The 22,848-nt window shown below is 39.0% G+C and overlaps 5 protein-coding genes across 5 annotated transcripts; 3 read left to right on the top strand and 2 right to left on the bottom strand.

Moving 5' to 3' along the window:
• Nucleotides 1-1,378: 1,378 nt before the first annotated feature.
• Nucleotides 1,379-6,247, top strand: dnajc16l (DnaJ (Hsp40) homolog, subfamily C, member 16 like). Its single transcript, XM_030777022.1, has 14 exons — nt 1,379-1,558; nt 1,831-1,897; nt 2,031-2,352; nt 2,516-2,700; nt 3,111-3,215; nt 3,330-3,488; nt 3,598-3,728; nt 3,831-4,008; nt 4,140-4,322; nt 4,624-4,700; nt 4,907-4,987; nt 5,086-5,175; nt 5,272-5,442; nt 5,553-6,247. Exons 1-14 carry the CDS (start codon nt 1,392-1,394, stop codon nt 5,983-5,985), a joined length of 2,349 nt encoding a protein of 782 aa, XP_030632882.1. The 5' UTR covers nt 1,379-1,391; the 3' UTR covers nt 5,986-6,247.
• Nucleotides 6,248-6,764: 517 nt separating this feature from the next.
• On the bottom strand, nt 6,765-9,666 carry cdab (cytidine deaminase b). The gene is made up of 4 exons (XM_030776256.1): nt 9,417-9,666; nt 7,888-7,999; nt 7,623-7,680; nt 6,765-7,528 (listed from the first exon to the last, which is right to left on the bottom strand). Exons 1-4 carry the CDS (start codon nt 9,610-9,612, stop codon nt 7,349-7,351), a joined length of 546 nt encoding a protein of 181 aa, XP_030632116.1. The 5' UTR covers nt 9,613-9,666; the 3' UTR covers nt 6,765-7,348.
• Nucleotides 9,667-10,760: 1,094 nt separating this feature from the next.
• LOC115815379 (trypsin-3) lies at nt 10,761-12,825 on the bottom strand. Its single transcript, XM_030778334.1, has 4 exons — nt 12,629-12,825; nt 12,098-12,239; nt 11,464-11,721; nt 10,761-10,925 (listed from the first exon to the last, which is right to left on the bottom strand). Exons 1-4 carry the CDS (start codon nt 12,823-12,825, stop codon nt 10,767-10,769), a joined length of 756 nt encoding a protein of 251 aa, XP_030634194.1. The 3' UTR covers nt 10,761-10,766.
• Nucleotides 12,826-16,097: 3,272 nt separating this feature from the next.
• LOC115813673 (trypsin) lies at nt 16,098-19,133 on the top strand. Its single transcript, XM_030776210.1, has 5 exons — nt 16,098-16,152; nt 17,013-17,172; nt 17,774-17,915; nt 18,321-18,587; nt 18,963-19,133. The coding sequence occupies exons 1-5, from the start codon at nt 16,098-16,100 to the stop codon at nt 19,131-19,133; spliced, it is 795 nt and encodes a 264-aa protein (XP_030632070.1).
• Nucleotides 19,134-22,033: 2,900 nt separating this feature from the next.
• camk2n1a (calcium/calmodulin dependent protein kinase II inhibitor 1a) lies at nt 22,034-22,848 on the top strand. The gene is made up of 2 exons (XM_030776212.1): nt 22,034-22,199; nt 22,775-22,848. Exons 1-2 carry the CDS (start codon nt 22,034-22,036, stop codon nt 22,846-22,848), a joined length of 240 nt encoding a protein of 79 aa, XP_030632072.1.

Genomic DNA, 22,848 nt, shown 5'->3' with positions numbered 1-22,848 from the left:
TTGTCAGGGTCATCCAAGGCGGGAAAATTTTCAGGTGATTCTTCATCAGACGAAGCATCACTCTCCTCAGCACTCAGATCAGTGTCAGAGTCATAATTGTCCTGAAAAATCAGCCTAATCTCCTCATCTGGGAGTTGTATTCTTGTCTTTGATGTTGTTTTTTTAAGTTTATCCATTTTTTTTAACCCTTCAGCGGGGGAGGTTTTTTAACAGTTATACACGTTGCTCCGTAGAGTTTTTTTGTTTGTTTGTTTGTTTGTTTTTGCGCCAGCGTTCCACACTGAGTTTAGAAAATTTGTTTGTTCCGATGGATCCCGGGCAGTAAACAGAAGTACCAGATTGTATTTCCACGCTAAGGTTAGAGTTTTTATTTTCACCTCATCGTAACCCGGAAATAGATGTCTGTGATCCCATTCTCTGTGTCTACCTTTACAGAACGGCAACAAACTGGACACACTTTTTTCAAGCGTTATTATCGGACTGAAAATGTTATAGCATTCAAGCTTTTGGAGTGTGATTACTTTTCGTGATGATAAGAAGCCAACAAAGGTATTGTCAGTTTTATCAAGGCGTTGTATGGGCTGTACTCTTCTACCTCGTCGTCAGTTGTTAGCAGTGTAGCATTGCCTCTGCCAGTCTGATAAGCTAGTGTCATACGGTTAAATAAGAAAAAGTAAAATTTGTTGACTTTCCTATGAGAATTATCCAATAAAGATTTACAGGAAGAAGGCATACAGTAACATTTTGTCGTGTAATTAGTCCCCGAACTGACAGCCTAATACGGGAAGCATACAATGAAAGTGTCTCACCAGCTATATGAGGCATGCATCGTGAAGCCGGAATAGCATGCCAGAGTTTTGTAGGGTCTGTAGTTGTATACAGAATACAAGGTATTCAGACAAGCTTGTAGAAGAGAATTGTACGTGGGAAATTTCGACCACAGCGGCTCTTTACGTGACATTTGAGATGTGTTTGAAGAGCGAGCCTAATTATACATAAAATGGAAAATGAAGTGGAACTCCTATTTTCCTTCGTTTGTTCATTGCGCTACAAGATAGAAACTGTACTCTAGATATATCAGTATCGAACTGTTCAGTCAGCAGTCATCCCTTTCACTTCCCTCGCTTTGCTTTCTCTCAAAAACCTGTCGTTATTTAGCATTCCTGCAATTTCATGCGCCTCGAGATGGACTGTGCACACAAAATCTGATTCCACTTTCATTTCATTTAGAGAACTGGGGAGATTGGTCAAATAGTCCAATTATGCCACCAGAAAATATAATATATGTATATATTCAAATCAGACACAACTGAGCATGAAAAATAGTTTGTAGAAAGAACACCTAATTACAAACTATTATGTCTCTAGCTAGCATATTCGAATGAGAGGAGATGGAACAACTGCAGAGGCTGTTCTTGACTTGTCTTGTTGTCCTACTGCTGTTGGGATTTACTACGGAAACTGCTCCTGAGTTTGATCCATACAAAGTGCTTGGAGTGTCCAGACATGCCAGTCAGGCTGAAATCAAGAAGGTGTATAAGCAGCTGGCCAGGGAATGGTGAGTCATGATAGTCTGGTGAAGTAGCCTCTCTGATTGTTATTCATTGTCAATAATTTGTTCAACCATTATCTGTCTAGCTAGGATGCACTGTTAGACCACTTGCTGGGTTGGTTTTATGTACCTTTAGTTTTGCTTTAGAAATTAAGTTGTATTACAACTTAATACGGGATGATCAAGAAAATTTGGGCATCGCTCACCTGCATGTATTTATGAATAGCAGTATGTCTGAGCACAGGGTAAAAAAACTATTCCCATTTATGTGTTTACAGGCATCCAGACAAGAACAAAAGTCCAGAGGCTGAGGAAACGTTTATCAAGATAACAAAATCATATGAGGTACATTACAGTTAAAATCCAAAGGTGTCCTCCAAGGCCAGTGTACGAATTTTTTAAGTGGTGCTTTTAGGGGGGTTGGGGGGGGGGGTGGTGCGCTGCTGCTAATTTCAGTGTTCTCAACGATCTTCTTTAGATACTGTCCAATGAGGAGAGGAGGGCAAACTATGACCGCTTTGGTCAGATGGAGGAGAATCAGCACTTTGGCCAGGCACACCAGGGTTTCCGTCACTTCCATAACAGCTTCTACTTCGATCAATCCTTCTTTCACTTTTCACATCCAGGCAGAGATTCCTCAGACAATAAGTTCTTGTTGCAGTACACACAGTACATTAATGAGATAGTGCCGGATAGTTTCAAAAGGCCTTACCTGATTAAGGTCATATCTGACTGGTGTTTTGAATGTGTCTACATTGAACCAGTTTGGAAGGAGTCGGTCAAGGAACTGGAAGCACTAGGTGAGCAGAGATTATTTAGAGTAGTTTCAATTATTTTGATTGCACTCTTAGGTTTTCCTCTATGTTTTTGGTGTTGTTTATTCAGTCCAAATATGTCATAGAAGATTACCCGGGCAATTTTATTGGCACATTCAATGTAAATTTAATTTCTGTTGTGCTGCAGGTGTGGGTATTGGCGTGGTGGATATGAACTATGAGAGAAAGTTGGCCAATCATCTTGGGGTCCACCGTGCTCCGTCCATTCTCGTTCTCATCAATGGAAAAATGACCTTCTTCCACTATGCTGTGGTCCGGGAAAACCTGAGACAGTTTGTGGAAAGCCTCCTTCCAACAAGACTAGTGGAGAAGGTAGATACAGTCTACATATTGTGCACTAGCAAAGCCAATAAGCCTGCGTTGTTTGACTCTGCAACACTAAAATGTGAATTTAGTTGAATTCTCAAATCATTTCAGTTTCATCTGAAAAATCTGACAAATTGAAGGTGTTGCGACTTATTCCTCGACGAATATTTGTGGCATACAGAGCTAATGCTTTTTTATATACTATATACATAACAGTATATAGTATATAACAGACTATACATAACAGTCAACAGACACTGAGCTTGTATCCACAAGTCCAGAGTCCAGAGGCACAAGCTCAGAGTCTATAGATAAAACCTCGTAAGTCTATGGAATATGCATCATAACTTTGCATTTGAACAACTCAGCGAGATTTCCAGTCGGTGATTGTATTATACAAAAAAACCTTTTTTTAGGTAACAGATAGTAGCTACCTGCAGTTTTTGAACAGCTGGCATGAAGAGAACAAGCCCAGTGTGTTACTGTTTGACCAAGTGCCTGAGATACCTCTGATGTACAAGGTAAGGGCTCATTGTTCTGTACACCGGTCCAATACTGGTCCAAACAGTCATAGTACAGAAACGGTTTTGTATACATTTGGTTGGTCACAGAATGCAAATGTATTCTGTTTTCAGCTCACCGCGTTTGCCTATAGAGATTATGTAAGGTTTGGATATGTAGATCAGGGCCTGACAGAGACCATCCGGATCTTGCGACAGTTCAACATTAACACCTATGCTCCCACCATGCTCCTGTTTAAAGAAAACACAGAAAAACCTGCTGACATCATACAGGTATGGCCCAGCCCATCCTTGTCTCCCACATCCTTCAGGCTTTCTGTTTGAAAGGTCTCCTGTGTATCTCTTATCTCATAATGAGGAACACGCTGTCTCCATTCCTTAGGCCAAAGGAATGAAAAGGCAGATCATTGATGAGTTCATCTCAAACAATCGGTTCCTCTTGGTCCCAAGGCTGGTTAACCAAAAGCTGTTTGATGAGTTATGTCCTGTGAAACAGTTCCATCGCCGCAGGAAGTATGACTCTTCCCACATCTGAAATTTCAGAGAAAAATCTTGTAAAGATGAGGATCACTGAAAGTTGTGCTAACGTAACTCTTGTTTTGATCTGTCGCTCAGATACTGCATCCTGCTCATCACTGGTGAAGGACAGCCCTTCACGTCAGTGAACGACGCTTTTTTCGACTTTGCCACCGCCAACTCCAAGGATATTCTTAGGTTTGCCTATGTCTACCAGAGAAAGCAACAGCCCCTGTGTGATGCCTTGCTCAAAAATCAAGATGCTACTCCTCCACAGGTGAGAACCACAAAAAACCGCACGGCACATTTAAATGAATTTTTATTCTAGCAAGCGCTCATCGCTTTGGATCTTGTAACCGTATACAGTGGCAGGGATGAAATCGACCTGTGTGTTTGGTGTGTCGGCAGGTGGTGATTTTGGAGAGGCGGAGCTCCAGTGGAAAGGTGATGTACCGCTCTGTGACGGGCGGCTGGAACGGCAGCGACGAGGACAAACGCCGCCTCCATGAGCAGCTGGACTTGCTGCAGAGGGACCCGTCATACCTCACTTTTGACACCATGTTGCCTGAGCTCAACAATGAATTTGCCTCTGTGAGTTAGCGGGCTTAACAGTTCACCCATACATTCAACACCACTTAGATCTGTATGTCATTACAATATGAGTAAATACAGTGTAAATATCAGCTGCCTAGATAAGATATTCCAGCATTGTGTTTACTTTATAATTCACACCAATCTTCATCACACAACCACGTTAAAATTTACAACAAACAGCAAATATTCTAAACGACATCTGAATCAGCATGTCCATACATACCTAGTCAGGTAGTTTCCATATTAACACAATGATATTATGGCTACCCTATGGAAACATTTTTCTCTGTAACTCTAGATATTCCTTCTTCAGTGGATTTACTCAGCTTATGACTACATCTGTCAAATCTACACTGATCTTCTCTACTCTAACTGGTAAGAGTAGACTGGTAACAGGCATGAATGAATTAAAAGAGTTTTAGGTAAAACTACAATTCATTTACATGTTTATCATCTCTCTTTCGAGACATAAAGTGATGCGATTGGGCAAGAAAACCCTGACTGCTCATGATCCTCCTCAAATATTTGTATTAGTGTGTCGTGGCCTATGCCTGCCCTTAGCTCTGCCATTTCTTCCGTAGGCGAGAGATGATGCCAATCCTCTCTCTTATCTTCTCCGCTCTCTTCATCCTTTTTGGCACCGTCATCATCCAAGCTTTCAGGTGAGAGAGGAAGTTTTTGGTCTGTAAAAGCATTTACTACCAGCTCTGGTCTTGTACAGTAAAGACATAGACACTGTTTTCCTCCTGACTCCTTTTAGTGACTCTGGTGAAGAAAAGCCAACCAATCAAAAGCCTAAAGATCGACAAAGAACCACAAATGAGTCACCGAAGACTGGGAGCACATCCAGGTAAGAGGAATAAAGTAAAGACAGTGGAGATGGCAGTAATCCAGAATTTTTCTAATTTCTCACACAATCCTTTTGCTCCTCTTTGGTTCTCATCAGCTGCCCTCCTAAGAAAGACTTTGTGGAAGTAACTGAACTGACAGACATCAACTACATGAGCAACCTCGTCAAGTTAAAGCCAGGACACATCAACGTCGTCCTGGTCCTCACTGATGCCTCTAGGCATGTTCTCCTGAAAAAATTTGCCAAAGAAGTATTTCCTTTTACAAGGTGAGAAAATTACCATACATTTTTTTTTCTTAAATATGAAACCCTTTGTAGTGTCAATACCTGAACCAGAATGATCATGTAATATTGCCGTGTTTCAATTTCATACACAGAACACACACATTGCACTACTCTTTCCTGAATGTGGACAAACATGCTCAGTGGATGGACTCGCTCCTGGAGTCTGTGCCAGAGGTTAAATGCAGCTTTGATGAAGACGACAGTGAAGGTGCTTCTGCCAGTAAACCAGATTACACTGGCCACGTCCTGGCCCTCAACGGACACAAGAAATATTTCTGTCTCTTTAAGCCTGTGTTTACTGGGGAGGAGACGGACTGCGGTAGGTCCTCTGATGAGGATTTGGGTTCTGGTTCAAGCGGAAGAGAAAAACTCAGGTCCAGGTCCTGCCGAAGGGCCACCACCATTCAGCTCCACCACAAGCTGGACCGCCTTAATCTTTGGATGGAGAGGCTGATGGAGGGGACTCTGCTTAGACACTATGTACCCGCGTGGCCAGAGCTAGAGAAGATGAACCCTAAAAAATAAGAGTAACTCAGGACACCGTCCACGTCTTTGTAGCTGTGTGGTACTTCATCTACTTCATTTTTAATGATTGGGATAAAACTTTAACTTTATGTGCTGATCTTGTAATGGGTATCTTTCAGAACCGTTACTCGAAAATGAATTATGTTTGAAACATTGCACTGATTTTTTTTCTTTCCTTCTGTAGAGCGCCTTCTGTGTAGGGCTGCTGATGGGCCTTGACTGCTAAACCTCGTTTTACTTGTAGTTTGTGTGACCTCATTGTAATCCCATAAAAGAATGATTTATCTGTTGGCAAGCAGTTTTAATCTTCAGCTTGAGTGAGCAGTCTACTAAAACTAGAAGCATTATTATCTTTTTTTTTTTGCATGAAAAAAATCTTACAGCAGATACAAAATGCCTTGTTTTGAAGGCTCTGACTACTTCACTCATTTTTGTCCAGTCCAATGCTTGCGTAATGAGTCCTTTTCTTGCTTTATGAACGCTTATGCCTTTATAACATAGATTTTTTTTTTTGGCACATATTTGTGCTCAAACTTATCACTGTAATTCTTGTACTATGTGACACTCAAAGACAGATAACAGTAGATATTAATGCTGATGGCCATGTGCTCATGTCAAATATTTTTACTGTAAATATTCATAAAATTCAGGTTTGATTTGTTGACCTCTAGAGAAACAGTTACTGTTCTTTTATTTCTGGACAGGTGGTACCAAGTATTTATTATTTATGTCAGTCAGACTAGATGTTGCTTCATGATGTTTAACTTATGTTTCCCATGCAACTTCCAAAGTGAATAAAGTTTATTTCAAAGTCACTGTGATATGCGGTTTCACAATAAGCAAATTTCATTTGTATGTGAGAGTCAAGCAATTTTATGATAAGGTGTTTCAGTTACTGGTGCTAAAACATTTGCTCGTGTGATTTCATGCCATTAGACTTGATATTGTTATCATAACTCTTTTTCCACGTAAATATTTCCCCAAAATATTTGACAGGCACAGAAAAACAACACAGCACTTTTTTTTCATATCATTTCTTGTTCATGATTATGACTCTTTATATGTGGATGTACATGCCAGTAAAACCTAATGATTAAATCTATTTAACCTATTGTTAAATCATTAAATCATTAATAAACAGGAAACGACCATTTAGTTTTGAGTAAAGAATGTAGGAAGCGTGGCAATGGTGACAGTGATCAATTCACATGAACTTTACATTTTCCTTTTTTCTACGGGGACTGTCATTTGAAAACATTATATTTACAATTCTAGTGGAACACGGTCACATTTTCCCACAAATAAACAACAAGGGATTGTCTTCAAAGCAGCATTTTGACCTTAGCTCCAAATTAGATGTAGCTCATTTCGTATGTAGTCCGCCGTTGATTTCGAGATGCTTTGAGCCGTTTATTTTCAGATCCTGTGCCCCATGTATTTTCAGATCCTCCGGGCCAAAAGACACAGGGAGTAGTTCTTCCACCGACATCAAAATGTAGGTGCCATCTGGCTTGGACATGTACACTTTCCAATCGACCCCAAACTGTTCAGGTTGGATAAGAGGAACACGGAGTAAATTACCTTCCATGCTAAGACTTCATCGAAAACAATACACACTCTTTACAGACAGAACTTACCTCTCTCATGAACTGCCTGCAACCTCCACAGGGAGAGATGAACTGATCACACAGGTCACTAAAAGAGTTCAAAACAAAAAAATATTCCAATGATAAAGATGTGGTTACATGTTTTCCTCACTACGGAGCACACTACATCTCGAATGTCTTGATGAACTATTTTATGGATACATGACATATACATACAAATGAACAGGAAAAACGAATCTTCACAGTGACCATTAGAGGGCCATGATGTTAAGCGAGAGGAGAGGAGCACAACTACCTTGCGATTGCTATAGCTTTGAAATTCCGGTAACCCTCCGAAATGGCTTTCGACATGGCATTCCTTTCAGCACAGATTCCCAAGGTGTAGGACGCATTCTCCACATTGCAGCCTGTTGAGGAGCAGCAACATCAAAATAGTGTTTAATATCAGTATTGACTGAGGTGATGTTCTTGCCCTCTACATTTCAAGACTTTGTACATCAAGCACCTGATAAATTTTTAAAAATCGTTAATTTACCGTGAATGACCTACAGCCGTTTTTATCTTTACCCTCGTCCGGAAGCCGACAGCTCAGACACATCATAGTTCTGACACGACTGTTTCAGCCTACCAAAGCTTGATAAGTAGCTCATGACTGTCGTGTAGCAGAGATCGTAATGTAGTAGAGAAAAGGCCATCTTAAATGTGTAGTGTTCTGGACTTCCTGGCACAGGATTGGAAACATTTTAGAGTACCGGTGGTGGATGTTCTCTTATAACGAAAGGAATAAAAACACCACCAGCAGTGTAAAATCTCGTGTATGGTGAGTAATCTGGTTGATATCATTACATAATACAGAAAAGGGGACAAAGCAGTGTATTTACTGTTGGTCTGGACAGACAGTACAAACTATAAGCTATTTTAGTAAACAAGAAAAACATGGTGAAATATAGGTCTGTCGCAATTATTATAATAATATAACCAAAGTGATGAATTACAAGAGGAGAACTGTTAAAATTGTCACATATGTCAGCAAGGGTGAATTTGCCCTTTAATACACTGCTGACAGGAGGTGTAAGGACCAAGGGAGTGGAAGAGTTCACGTGCTCATATTTACTGTCTCGTGTGACAGACGCCTCAGTCACGTGGAGTAACAATTTCCATGAGAGCCACAGTTTTTTTATCTCACAGTTCTGTTTCAATCATCAGTTGAGTCCAAGTTTGTAAGAAATGTTCAGTAAGATGGTGGTCCACACGATACACAGTCTTTTTTAATATAGGTAGGTGACGAATTTTGTGTCATTAATATTACATAAAAGTGTGTGTTATATATGAGTATAATTTAAAGAAAATTAACTTTCAGTGTGATTAATCATTAACATGTGGGTTACCAATAACATACACCTCAAACCTAAGTTCAGAGCTCACACAGAACATATTTGTGTTTATGATCTTTGACCTTTGATTATTCAGTGGAATATGTAAAAAAAAGTTATAGGCTACAAAGATTGTAAATTTGTTTTTTTAAGTCATCGGTGAAGAACTGATTAGAAAGCTTTCACTCTGCAATCTTGTCAGGTACCAAAAAAAGACAAATCATCAGTTAGCTCTTTTAAGCAGTGATGAGACTCAGTGAAAAGTCATGATTACATTTTCCTTATTGAATTTGTTCTTTACAATTTACTCCTCTTTGCACTACTCTTTTGAAGCATGTTTTTTTTTTTATTTCTGCAGGAGTGTGGCATGAACAGATGGCTCATCTCTTCTTTATATATGCCGTATAAATAAATATAAACGCAGACCTTGAGAGAAAAGGCAATCACTCACCTGTAAACACTGTCCCATCATCCGCTAACAAGGCAGCCCCTACGCGAAACTTGCTGTACGGACAGTAGGCAAATTTTTTAGCGTCCTGTGACTTTTGGATGAGCTCTGTCACGTCGTTATTCAGCGCAGAGAGGTGGGCTTTGGGTCCCCATTTATGCCCATTTACTAACTCACATTTCACTTTGCTTTCCCCCATTCTGTTCTGAAAAAGAGAATGTGTTGTGTGTCTCTGTAGCAACAGCTATTTTTTGACTCTGTCTTTCATTTGGATCTTTTAAGAGTTTATATACAACCATCCCCCCGTGGTGGGCTGATCCCTGCCCTCCCCTTCACACACACACACACACGCACACTGCATTGACAGGTGGTGCTTTGAAACAAGGTGGTTACATAATTCTGTGACACAGGCCAGACAGTAAGTTCTTTTTCTTGCAATAAAAATGGTTTTCTTTCATGCTGTGTCCTTAAACTCATTATTCAGCGATTTGTCATCAAACATTAAAAATTTTCCAAATTTGGTCCAAAAAAAAAAAAAATGTTTTTGTTTGCTTGCTAGGTTAAAGTAACCGTTATCAGAAACATTAAAATCGATTGATTGTGCAAATGTCCACCTTCATGTTGTGTCTAGGTGTTGCTCAACAAGTGGTGGACTGAGAATCCTGTAAACACTGTTGAATGAAACGCAAAATGCAAGGGTGGAAAATGATCCTTTTATTTTTCTAACCAACCACAGTGAAATAGAGTGCCTGGATGAAGGAAGACTGCAAAGTTCATTTCTTGGTTGAAGGTAACTTTTACAAGCAAACATCAGTGTTTTTCCAACTGGGGTGTAAGCCAGTGCAGGTCCATACACAGGCTGTGTCACGACGTCACTCAGTAGTTAGAGATCAAAGATTTCTTCACTCACACAACATTTACATAAATGATTAAATGACTGCTGACTAAACAACATGCACATATTCGTTTCCACCCATTCCAAAGTAAGCTTTTACTATCAAAAGGACAGCAAAAAGAGTAACATTATATATGCTATGCAAGTGATGGATCCAAAGCAGTGGATTCTTTATAAAATATATATGTTTTAAATAAACGTTCAAGTTCACTTTATTGCATTCAAAAGCTGCTTTGTACGTCTCCCAGAGGACAATATGAATCAAAAACTGCATGAAGGCAAATAAGAATTAGTCCCTGCAATGATTCTCTATTTACCATATACTTGATTGTCAAGATGAAGCATCCATGTATGAAGCACTAATCATCAGTAGTGTGAAACTATTTGTTTAAATAGCAACACCATCAGCTAATACTTGTACTGTGCGCATGACAGGTCAACAACCTCAAGGTGGAGTTTTACTCAGAGCTGTCATTTTGGATGATCCAGTTGATCCAGCGGATGTAGCTGCGGACTTTGGTGTATACGCCAGGAAAGTAGGGATTGGCACAGCTGATACCCCAGGAGACAATGCCCTCAAAGTTATCATTACATATGAGAGGTCCACCTGAATCGCCCTGGTAACAAGAAGTACAATTACATCACATTGTGTTCTAGGCATTTCCTGGGACTTTTTGTCTGTTTAGTCTGGTCTGAAAATTCACAGTTTATTTTGTCCCATTGCAAAATCACTTCTCTTATTCAAATCTGTAAAACACAGTTTTAGTCAGTTGACACCGTAACAGGGTCATGCAAAGTAATGGCCCTTTCAGTCATATGATGCTACTGACATTGTCTACAGCAACTTAGAAAGGCAAGAAAGTCATTTTTTCTCAATTAAGTGTTCTTCTCTCTTTTCTATTAATAAATTTGCCGGTATGATTAGTTCAACAACTTACATTAAGCATTGCCTCTAATGTTACCTTATTCCAATTAAAAAAAATTACAAAAGTCATGGATTTGGAATGAATTGAAAATATATTTATCGAAGTTGGGGTATGGAACAAAGTAAGTCAACAATTTTCCAAGCAGGACGTTCAGTTACTGCATAAATACACACAAAAACATGAAACAGTACCACTTTGCACAGTTTCAGGACTTCTTCCATTAACTCACCTGGCAAGAATCTTTGCCTCCTAGAGGAGATCCTGCACACACCATGTTGTCTGTGATCCTGAAGTAATAGTAGTATTGGCAGTTGGGGATGATCTCAACATCCACAGCACGCAGTACGGGGGACAGGTAGTAGCTGTAAATCTGGGTGACTCCCCATCCACTCACCGTACAGGTGGTCCCACCAGGCAACGGAGGTGTGTCCACATCTGGTAAGTTAGCAGGCTGAACGTGGGCATTCAGCTGAGCAGGACGGTCAAGCTGAGTGGAAAATGGACACATAACAGCTTGTTAAGGAGTTGAAAATACACCTAAAAAAATTTGATTTGAAACAAGGTTTAAATTTCAGGCTATTAACATGAATTTAATTAAGACTGCCTGGGTACTGAAACTACACAAGAATTGGACATCTGTCCTTTTTTTTAATTAAAGAAAATACTTTTAGTATTTTTTTAGCAAATTATTTATGTCAGTGGCTCAAAGAGTTCCTCGGGCGGTGTAGTCAATGTCGTATTATTGAGATATAAGTCCCCGATATTTAATCAGCATGTAATCTAATTAAAATAATAGTGGTTTGAAAGATAGCTAGAATCATAACAACCTTGAGCTGTGTTGAGCTGTAGATTGCTTTACTTACTTTCAGTAGCATAATGTCATTATCAAAGGTCCTGTAGTTGTACATATAATACACCAGCGCTCTGGACACATTGAACACTTGCTCAAATCCCTCTCTTCTGGAGAAGTCATGCTCACTCAGAACTACTTTGATCAAGTAGTTTCTATGAAAAGAAGAGGAAGATTTGCTTATATGCATGTATGTATGCATGCATGCATGTATGTATGTATGTATGTATGTATGTATGTATGTATGTATGTATGTATGTATCTATCTATCTATCTATCTATCTATCTATCTATCTATCTATCTATCTATCTATCTATCTATCTATCTATCTGTCTATCTATCTGTCTATCTATAGCTTTTACAAATGTTACAGTCATTACAATATTGTAAAATAGGACCTAGTAAAAAGGAGAAAAAACAGACAAATGGAAATAACAAATTGGGGAAAAAAAGGAGTAAGATTGAGCTGTCAGGAAAAAGGAGCAAAGTGCTATGCAAAACACACTGAAAACGGTTTTCCTAGATATACAGTTATGTACTCACGGTCTCCAGCAGTGGGCAGCAGAGACAATCCACTGTGGATGTATGAGTGTCCCTCCACAGTAGTGATAGTTGTTATACTGGATGGAGGCTTGGTATTTAATAGAGTAGGGCTCAACTTCCTGACCGCCAATAATTCGCTGCCCTAATGTGCCTGGATGAGGAGAAAGAGTTTTAAAGTACCAGCTTGTGTTTACCATGTCATCATTAAATGATGTCTGATTAAAGACAAAAAGATTGCTAACATAGCCTACTCTTACATGATGCAATATCCTTGTAAAAGTGTACCATTCTGCTGTATATTGTAGTGCATAAATGAAACTGGTATTCACATTCAGAAAATCCATGTACACTTTACATGTCTTTGCATTTGTATGTTAAAGACATGGGAAAACATAGAAAGGTTTCTATGTTAATGTTCACCATTTTAGACTTGAAGATCTCCTGTGATTATTTGTTATTGTACATGCTGGAGTACAATATAACTGTGTAAAAATCAGTATTTGGTCATCTATAAATGAACTTTCAAAACTACTAAAAAAAAATGGGGATGTTACACATGTCATTAGAGCTGTTACAACTATGTAAAATGCTGAAATAAGACCATCTAAAAGTCGGTGGGTCTGAGGGAGAATGTTGTTGTTTACCATGAAAAATGACAAAAATGAGAAGCAGGAGTTGATGGGAGTGTGTCTTCATGTTCATTTAGTCTGGAAAACAACCATGGGTGCTCCCAGTAATAGTATCAAACAACAACAATAGCAATAAAACTATAATAATAATAATAATAATAATAATAATAATAATAATAATAATAATAATAGTAACAACAACAACAACAATAATAATAACAATAATAATAACAATAATAACTGTCTCTGCCACCAATTGTTATTATTATTATTATTATTATTACTACTACTATTATTAGTGCTGAAGAATCATGATAAAAGAACATAGTAGTTGTTGGAGCATAATTCTTAGCATTTATAAAATCAGCAAAAATTGAAATGATCAACAATAAGTTACTTGGTGAAATATAAATCTATAAATGGCTGACACTCTCGGTAAATGCCATGTCACTTTAATAAAAAGTAAAAGAATATAAATACTAAACCATGTGTATAGATAGTGTAACTTCTGAGTCCTCAAGACAAGGAAACCCTGCGTTATTCTTGATTTTAAAAAATGAACATTTTTACTTGACTGTTCGTAACTCGGATGAAATGTCTGCTGCCTCAAACATCGAACATCGTGCAGCCTTAGCAACATTATATAGAGTCACACACTACATTACATTCCAAACATCTTTAAGTGAATATACAGCAAACATGATATTGTAATAAGATTTCAGATGAATGTTACATTAACACACACACATCATTGAAATATACTGGAATATCTGTGGACATGTGAAATCCGTCTGTGAGAAATGAGAACCATTCTGAGTCTCTAAGAGAACTCAGGTACATGCATATATTCTTCTGACACAGTTCCTGAAACCTCGCAACCTGCCTTTTTGGTGCCTGTTACACAGCTCAAAAATAATCCGGAATAATTTTGGTACTCACTGTTGGTAGTGAAAATCCCAGCACAGGCCCACTGATTCCTTCCCTCCACTAATGGCCCTGAGAAACCTCCTTAAGCTTTTATAGTGTAACCACATCTGCACCTTAACTATTGTCTGACATATGTATATTCAAAATGAGCCGAGAGGAAAAAAAAAACTTGGGCTGACCTGATAGCATACAAAAGCGCTGATGCCTCTCTCTTGTTAAAGCTTTCATGTGAAGGCCTCCTTTTGATTTGTGTACAGTACTCAGGGTGTACTCTTTGGGAGAAGAAATCAAATACATCTCCAGACTCATTTGTTTGAAATACTGTATGATAGAGGAGAGTACATTATGTTCCTGTGAAATAAGAGTGAAAGGGCAACGTGATTACAAGAATCAAAGCAACCGTGCATCTCAGCAAAAGCATCCGGCGACCTTTACTAAATTTCTCTTCATTGGCATCTTTGCACACTCGAAATGTTTTTGTTTTTGTTTTTTTTTTTGTTTTTTTGATGAAATAAACTTGAGAGTGCATTTCAAGCATTTTGTAGCTATGTTACAGGAAACATTTTACTCAACTCCCGATAAGATATCTCTTCGAAACTGATCCAAAAATATACAAACAAGCGTATCTTCATGCTTTTATGATTCATGATGTCACTTCTGATTACAGATTCCGAAACAGGATCGTTTGTATCATTAGTAAAGTTAAATTTGCCACTGCGTGGGTATAAACTTAATGAAGTCTAATTCCCTCCCCACCCTTAATTCCCGAACGATGAGCGGCGATACAGTGTCAGTGTCGTTTTTCCCTTCTTCTCTCCACTCTTCCCCAGAGAGTACTTTGCATTGTTCACCATTGTGCTATTCTTTCTCTAAAGATGATAGTTACACCAAAACAGGATGTGCATTTCTGGGGAGGTTTACAACTAATTACTGAAAGATAGAAGCCTTAACTACCCGGAGGCAGATATACATATATTGTTAAAGAAAGTGGCAGCTAAGTTGTGACGTCGTCAACTCACACATCTGGAAGAACTGGAAAAATGCCTGAAGCCCCTTAATGCAATGGATTTTTTTTTTCTGCTTTTAAGTTCTGTTTTACAGTCTATAGGAGATAACACAGTGCCAACAAATTGAAAAAAAAAATGTAATTCACTATGACTACTGCATACTTTTAAAAGTTCTTAAATACATTAGGAAAGGAGGCTTTCAATATAATAGTTACAGTAAAATGACATGTATCACTCAAGGCATCTTCATCAGGACTACTGTGATCCACACATGAAAATATGCAAATAAGAGTGTGAGGAAAGGATGTAAGAGTAGTTTACGATGAAGATCCATTGGCTGGTACTTCGGTAACTGTCAAAACGCCAGAAGGTGTCACTGAGAAGCATTAGCTAGGAAATGAGGTGGCATTGAAGCCCAAGCCAAAGAAACAATGTCTTGCTGAAAGTTTCATTATTTATTAACCCCCAAATTCTGGATGAAACTGGATGAAAATCTGGATGAGCAGATTTGCGTGCATGTTTTTAGCTGAAATAGAAATCTAAAACATTTAAAAAATAATAATGCTTTTGTATGAGAATTATAGCTTCCTGTGATGCATTTACATTTTGTGCCACAGTCTAACACATTTAATTGATACTGAATCGCGACATCCAGATATAAGCTATGGGGGAACAGTGTGGGAGCTATGTGAGGACAGGAGGTCAAAAAGGAGAACAGGATTAAAGGTCCACTTTGTTACCACTCTGAATCATATATTGTTGCTGGTCAAGTTGCCCATGGATACTGAAACTGGAACTTTGGAAACCTGAGGATCTTTGCTGATGCGATTTCCTGCCAGAGATGCGAAGGGATTGAGTAGGAATAGCCAAGCGGCCATCACTCTAACCCAGCCACCGTTCTGCATCATGTGCACTCTTCTCTTTTGGATTTGTCTGCTTTGGGAGCTCCTAAGCATCAGCTGTAAGTAAAGAATTTTATTTTGTCCCAATAAAGTGAAGTAGTTGTTAAAAAAATTATTTGAATTATTGATGTTTGCATTGTGCCCTGACCTGCACTGATGTGATTTAGAACCGTTTCCATTAAAACCCACGACATGATTCATGTTCTGAATGGTCAGACGAGTCACAAAGTGTTTTCTATCTTAGATGTGTTTATGAAAGGACAAAACCTGCTCACTTTACAATGTACATTCTGTTTCCTAATCAACCCACATGTAAACTGATCAGGAAAAGAATAGTTATTTTTAAAAACATTACAGATTACATCGATCTAAAAACAATATGAAAAAAAAAAAAACCCAAGATAAATATTCTCTTTTTGTCGAAGTGAAAAAATGAGGTATAAAAAAAAGGAGAAATCAGTAGTAATAGGCTACACTGGCCTGAGTACAGCCAAGCATTTAGCTGTTACATAACAGTGTCATTGCAGCCCAATATTTGTTTCCAACAACTTAATGTGAGCATGAGCTTAGGTCATATAGCATTACCATTACTGTATCCTGACCTGAGGCATGAATTTGTCTGTGTTTCCTTTATTTTTACCATAACTTCTTATAGATAATTGTGGAATGGAAAAGTACATCCATAAATAGCTGTTCATGAAGGAGACAAAGTTTTTCCTTGTCTGCCTGAAAATGTATTTGGTCAAGGATTATGTCATGCCGTCTTGTGCATCTATGCTTGAGTGAAGTTTGTTGCATCATTTCATCTCTGAGGCACTACACGTGTCTAGATTCATGTAGATTTTTCTTTAAATACATGTTTTTCATCCCAGGTTTTCAAAGAGTAACAATCATAAAGCATTGCTTATTTTCCATCTAGGTCAAGACTTCATTCAGGGACGTATAGTGGGTGGCTATGTACCATCACCAAACTCCGTAAAATACATAGTGTCGTTACAAAACACTAAAGGTCAGCACTTCTGTGGAGGATCACTGGTGCACAAATACTGGGTGTTAACAGCAGCACACTGTAATAACGGGTGAGCCATTCTTCCATGAATATAACTGTCTAATACTCTTTGACCCTTCATGTGTGTCACATTTTTTCACAGATAGCTTTGTCTATAGTTTGCGTGGAAGAATGGTGAACATATGGGCCATGAAGGATTAACAGAACAACCTTCATCTGTCAACGCAGTATATGTGTGACACTGTGAGAGTGAGGAGTTGGCAGGTTGTTGGCATCACCGTCCCTGGTGATGGGGTTGGATAATACCTTGGTCTTTATGTTTTCTGAAGGGGGCCATTGTATCATAAAACCCCGATGTTTTGGCACGGTATCCGACTGTACTCTCAGAAAGGCATAAAAAGTTCAAATGACCTTGATGCATATTCTGCTGAAAATGTGTTGATCTATATTAACAGTACCCTATTTGTGAGACAGCTCAGGTATTTCTAACCCTTAAGAAACGATCTTGCTTTAATTTCCCCCTCAATTATAGACGTTTTTGAAAACTAAACAGATAAGTGAAATTGTGATTCAGTAAACTAGATTCCGTGTTTGTGTTATGTTTGCGTTAGTCTGTGCCGTGTAGACGGCATGATGTTCGTGTTAATCGTGTATGTGTGTTTTCCTCTTAGAGCAGAGCAGATGATGATAGTGGCAGGCGATTACTCACTGAGCTCATTTGAGGGGACTGAGCAGTACTCCAAACCACAGTCCCTGATCCCCCACCCACTGTACAACAAGAGCACTAACAACGCAGACATCATGCTCATCAAGGTATGGCAGTTTAAACCATCTTCTGTTCTCTTGTTTCATGAATAAAGAATGGGAATAAAAGATACTACAGGGCATAAAGCACACTTAGTGTCCCACTTTGGTTTCTGTATCACAAAGATCATTTATTTGCTGCCTTATTGGCTTTGAGCCTGCGATACTCATGGCATGGGTTATTCACTGCATTAGAAACTGCCATATGCAATACATATATTCAGTATGCAGATATTAAAATCTTTCATTGATCACTGAGGAGTCAAGTTGCTGCTCCGACAAAACCATTCCAATCAGTGCTAATTCAGCCGATACATTATGATATTTGAAATCGCTGAAAACCTGCAATGTGATTAAAAATGTCAGATCACCGTGCTTGGTTTGAGTCCTAGTTCAGTTTTGTGCTTTGTCCAGCTCAGGGTTCCCATGGTGTTGAATAAGTATGTGTCCCTCGCTCCACTGCCTCGACAAGACACAGGGGTGATGGCCGGTCGCATGTGCACAGTGTCTGGATGGGGCTACACCAGCCACAGTGGGGGTCAAATGCCCTCCACCCTCCGCACTGTTAAACTGCCAATTGTGTCCACAGCCAAGTGCAACAGCAGTGAGTCCTTCAATGGCAATATCACTGCCAACATGATCTGTGCGGGTTACAATGTCGGCGGCAGAGACGCCTGCCAGGTATTTGCGCCAAGCGTCCCTCTAAGCATCGTCACTTTGTAATCGTTTCCACCTCAGTTAACATTCAAGTACCACAAATGCAAGAACATACAGAATAAGGAAGCAAAGTAAGCACAGGGACACGTGAACCTGACAGTTCCCTTGAAAGAGAATGCTGTCATTAAAAACTAACTCAGCCAACTACAAAAAAAAAACATTAACCCTGATCATCTACAATCCCCTGTGTTCTTACTTTGTAAGTAAACATGTGCCCTTAGCACAATCATAATCATAAATTCATAAACCAGGAGCACAATACATACTTTTTATAGCCAGAGAGACAGTTGTTCAGTTGGCATAGCAACTCTCAGGGTGTGGCCTTTTTCCTTTTTCCAGGGGGACTCCGGTGGCCCATTAGTGTGCGAGGGCCGTGTCTATGGCCTGGTCTCCTGGGGCAATGGCTGTGGAGATGCCAAGTTTCCAGGAGTGTACACAGCCGTCTCAAAGTTCCGCAGGTGGATAGACCGGACCATCTACAGCTCTTACACACGATGCCTCAAGTACTGAATCCAACCTGCTCCGTAGACTCAGCAGAAATGTTTATTATCCTTATAGTCTTTTTTATATGCCTTATAAACGTTTTTCATACCCCTAATTCTCAAATGTAGATTGATATTTGTTACATTAAATGCCATTCTGAACGTGAATGCCATGAATGTCTTACTTGCTAAAAACACAACTCTCCTTTAAGCTAGCACAACAGGACCTTAAGTTTAGCACATATATTTCTGTTCTTAAGATGATTTACAAATGCGTGTTAATTGGTTTCTGCATCATGTTTTATGAGTATCTTGCATTTTTAGCCATCTCAAAGGTATTTGTTAAATACTTAAATCATGTTCTGCTGCGAGGGGCTTGCTGTAGTACAGTCAATAAGGCAATAACTCAATGACAAGATTTTCAGTTACTGCACCAAATCTATCAAAATTAATTCGTCAAATAAGACTATAAAAGAAAATGCTATTGGTTGAGAGCTTGACAGTAGGTTTTACTGCTGAAGGCTCTTTGGATGTATACAAACACATTTGGATTAGGTGTGTCCCAGCAGTACCTTTTGATTGTGTTTGGCGTCAGTTAAAGGGTTCTCTGGTTTCACTGACTGAATTTGATACCACACAAAACACGATAGGAATATGATACACATTGTGTGAACTGCTTACAGTGATTCCAATCAATTTGTGTCACGGAAAGCATAAATCCTGTTTCATAACATGGCAGTTTCAAAAAGTCATAAAGAATTTCATTGGTGTTGCTATGTTATGACAAAATAAAAAAAAAAGGCAAAGGAAGAGAAAAAAAAGAAAAAGACTCTTCTCCAAAACAGGCTTTTTGCCCGCACTTCAAATTGAAACACTCTCTTTTAAACATGAAAGAAAAAATATCTTTTGGATTTAATTACAGATTGATGGAGGTATTGATGGAGGTGTGAATACATTTCTAGGAAACATAACAATCAAAGCAAAGTTATCAGGCTGAGCTCACTGAAAGAACCACAATGAGGTGCTGGCTCCCAGAGAGACAAGCATAACCAACTATGTAGCACTGTCATGAGTAAGGTGTGGTGCTAATGTTATTTATACAAAAGAGCATACTTGAATTGGCAGTATTTGTATGGGTGACAAGATAATTTAATGTTACGTTATTTTAAGTGTTCCATGAAAGTTTCCTTGGTTACCGTAGCTCCTTAGAAAGAAATATAGAACTGGGAAGTGTCACGTTTTTCAGCTGTAAGAGCAGCCACTCTGACACGCCTTGCTTTTCCAAGTAACCAAGGTTATTTGACAAATCTCTTGTGGTCAAACTGAATACACTGCTGTGGTATAGAAATAGTACACCCACAACAGTTCCGCGGAAAACCAAATCAGTCACATAAGCATCTGTAGCTGTTGTGAAAAAATGTTTTACTAGCGCTGACAGAGGTAGGCTGAATCAACCTCCTGAGCAAAAGATTTGGAAAAATCTGCATCCATTTTGACAAAAATGAAATAAAAAAAAAAAGAAAAAAAGAATTTGTCTAGTGATTCTCCCAAAGAATGAGTGAGTGATTTGCACATCCTTGGTAGTAACTTTAAAACATCTCTGGGTGATATTTGGGTGCCAAGCTCATCAGGGAGTCCCTGATAGTTAATATGTGTACAGAAACATTCAAAGGCCTGTAAGACTCATGCTACACAGCGACTGCTAAGAATTCCAACCATTCTTCAGCTCATTCTGTTCACATAATGTGCCTGTATGGTACATGTCCTGAAAACACACATGGAACTTCATACACATGTTGGAAATCATGTTTTTCGCTGATTTTAAAGCATGAGAGGGTATGTTTTTCTCAGTTCTGTGCACAGCCAACATGTGAAGCCAAACCAGGCTAACAGGATGACTAAGTTATTTGAATCTCCTAGAGAATGGTCTAATTGCTGATTATTGCTTAAGTCCTGAATTCAGAATTTGGAATGATTTTGATGACAGGATACAGACTGTTTGTGATTTTCCATGGGTTTCTGTGGCGCAGTCACAGCTAAATACATCCAACCAATAACAACAGAGCAACACATCTTTAGTAACCTTGGCAATATAAATATAAAGGTACATATGGTATGTTACGTGTATTGGTAATTGTTAGTTATTGTTTTCGACAGTCTTTATTATGTGAAAGAATAAATGTGCGAAGTTGTATCAACTTCAAAGTAGTAACATAATATAGGTCCATGTACACATGACATAAATAAGCGACATAACATCACATTTATCAATAACAGTATAGCGGCATATTGAATGCGGTGCGCCCTGTGGTACGAAGAAGACTCTGACGCGGACTTGCTGAAATAGTTATTAGTGCATGGCTTTACAAATCAAACAAAGGACTATTTTTTATTCGAGTTATTTCGTAACAGCATATTAGTGCATTATAAATATTGGATATCGCTACATTCTGACACTGTTTAGATATCCTTGATGTTGCTGCATTAAGGGTGACCCGACAGAGTCTTTCGTTTAGCTGTACCAGGAAGATAAACCCAGTGACGCGCTTTCTCCATTGGGTCTCGTTGGGATCTTTGTTTTGCATCTCCTCTCAATTTGCATTTGTTTCACAGATTTTCCATGCGACGCTCCAGCCGCCAAAACCTGGTTGGGCACACACCTCCGCGATTGTGCGTTTCAGTTTCCAGAGTTCCAGGTTTGGAAACCTCGGGAAATTCGGAGTAGCGTGCTTGTTGAAGGGGGAAATTGAAAATATTTGCCCCTAACAAAATTTTCTGCGTCGACTTGCCGAAACACGTGTCGCAGAGGTAAACAGAAGCCTATTAGCAAGGTTACTCAGCAAGGCAACAAATTTATTTCGCCCGGTAGGTTGTAAGAATTTTGAAAAGGAGAGACTGCCGTTCCCGTCTCTGGTTAGTTAAGACAGCATGTCGGAAGTCTTACCATACAACGAGGAAAACATGACTTATGGCAATGATGGGGATGAGGAACACCTTTCTTTCACCTGTCGCCTCCAAGACACCAACAACTTTTTCGGTGGCAACCAGAATAAGCGACCACCAAAGCTTGGGCAAATTGGAAGAAGCAAAAGAGGTAATTGCTTGTGTGTATGCATGCACTGACAGTATGGTGGAAAAGCGCAAGGGCATTCTCATTCACAATCGTTGTTGCGTTGAATGGAGCTGTTCAACATGAAGCTTTATCGAAAATCGTAAAACACAATATTTGAGGTGAAGCATAGTATAATACAATGTATAGTACATACATAGTCGTTTGAATGTGATTTTATTAAAAGATTCATGCACTGCAATACAAATTACATACGCAGTGCATACATCAGTTGGCATATCCATTGTGGAGACACAACCACTGCCCTTCCTATTTTTCAATCATTTTTTGATGCTTTATGATTTAATATGATGTCTTTGTAATAGAATTCATGCATTTTGGTAGCTGTCCTGTGTTTGTGAACACACTGAAAGCCATAAGATTGCAAATCTCCATCTGTGCGTGCGTGTCTGTGTGTGTGTGTCTGTGTGTGTTTCAGAAAACGTGTGTCTGTGTGTGTGTCAGGAAATCCTAACAGTTAAAATATCCATGTTTCATGTCATATAATCCTGCAGCGTGTCCCACCCTTAACACATTGTTTTTCCACCATCCATTTACAGTTGTCATTGAAGATGACAATGTTGCTGATGGAGCTGAAGAAAAGTCTACAGAAAAATCATCCACATCAGTGTAA

The sequence above is a fragment of the Chanos chanos genome, chromosome 6, assembly GCF_902362185.1.
Source record: "Chanos chanos chromosome 6, fChaCha1.1, whole genome shotgun sequence".
NCBI lineage: Eukaryota > Metazoa > Chordata > Actinopteri > Gonorynchiformes > Chanidae > Chanos > Chanos chanos.
The sequence above is the reverse complement of the archived record's forward strand: the minus strand, read 5'-3'. Positions and strand labels throughout refer to the sequence as shown.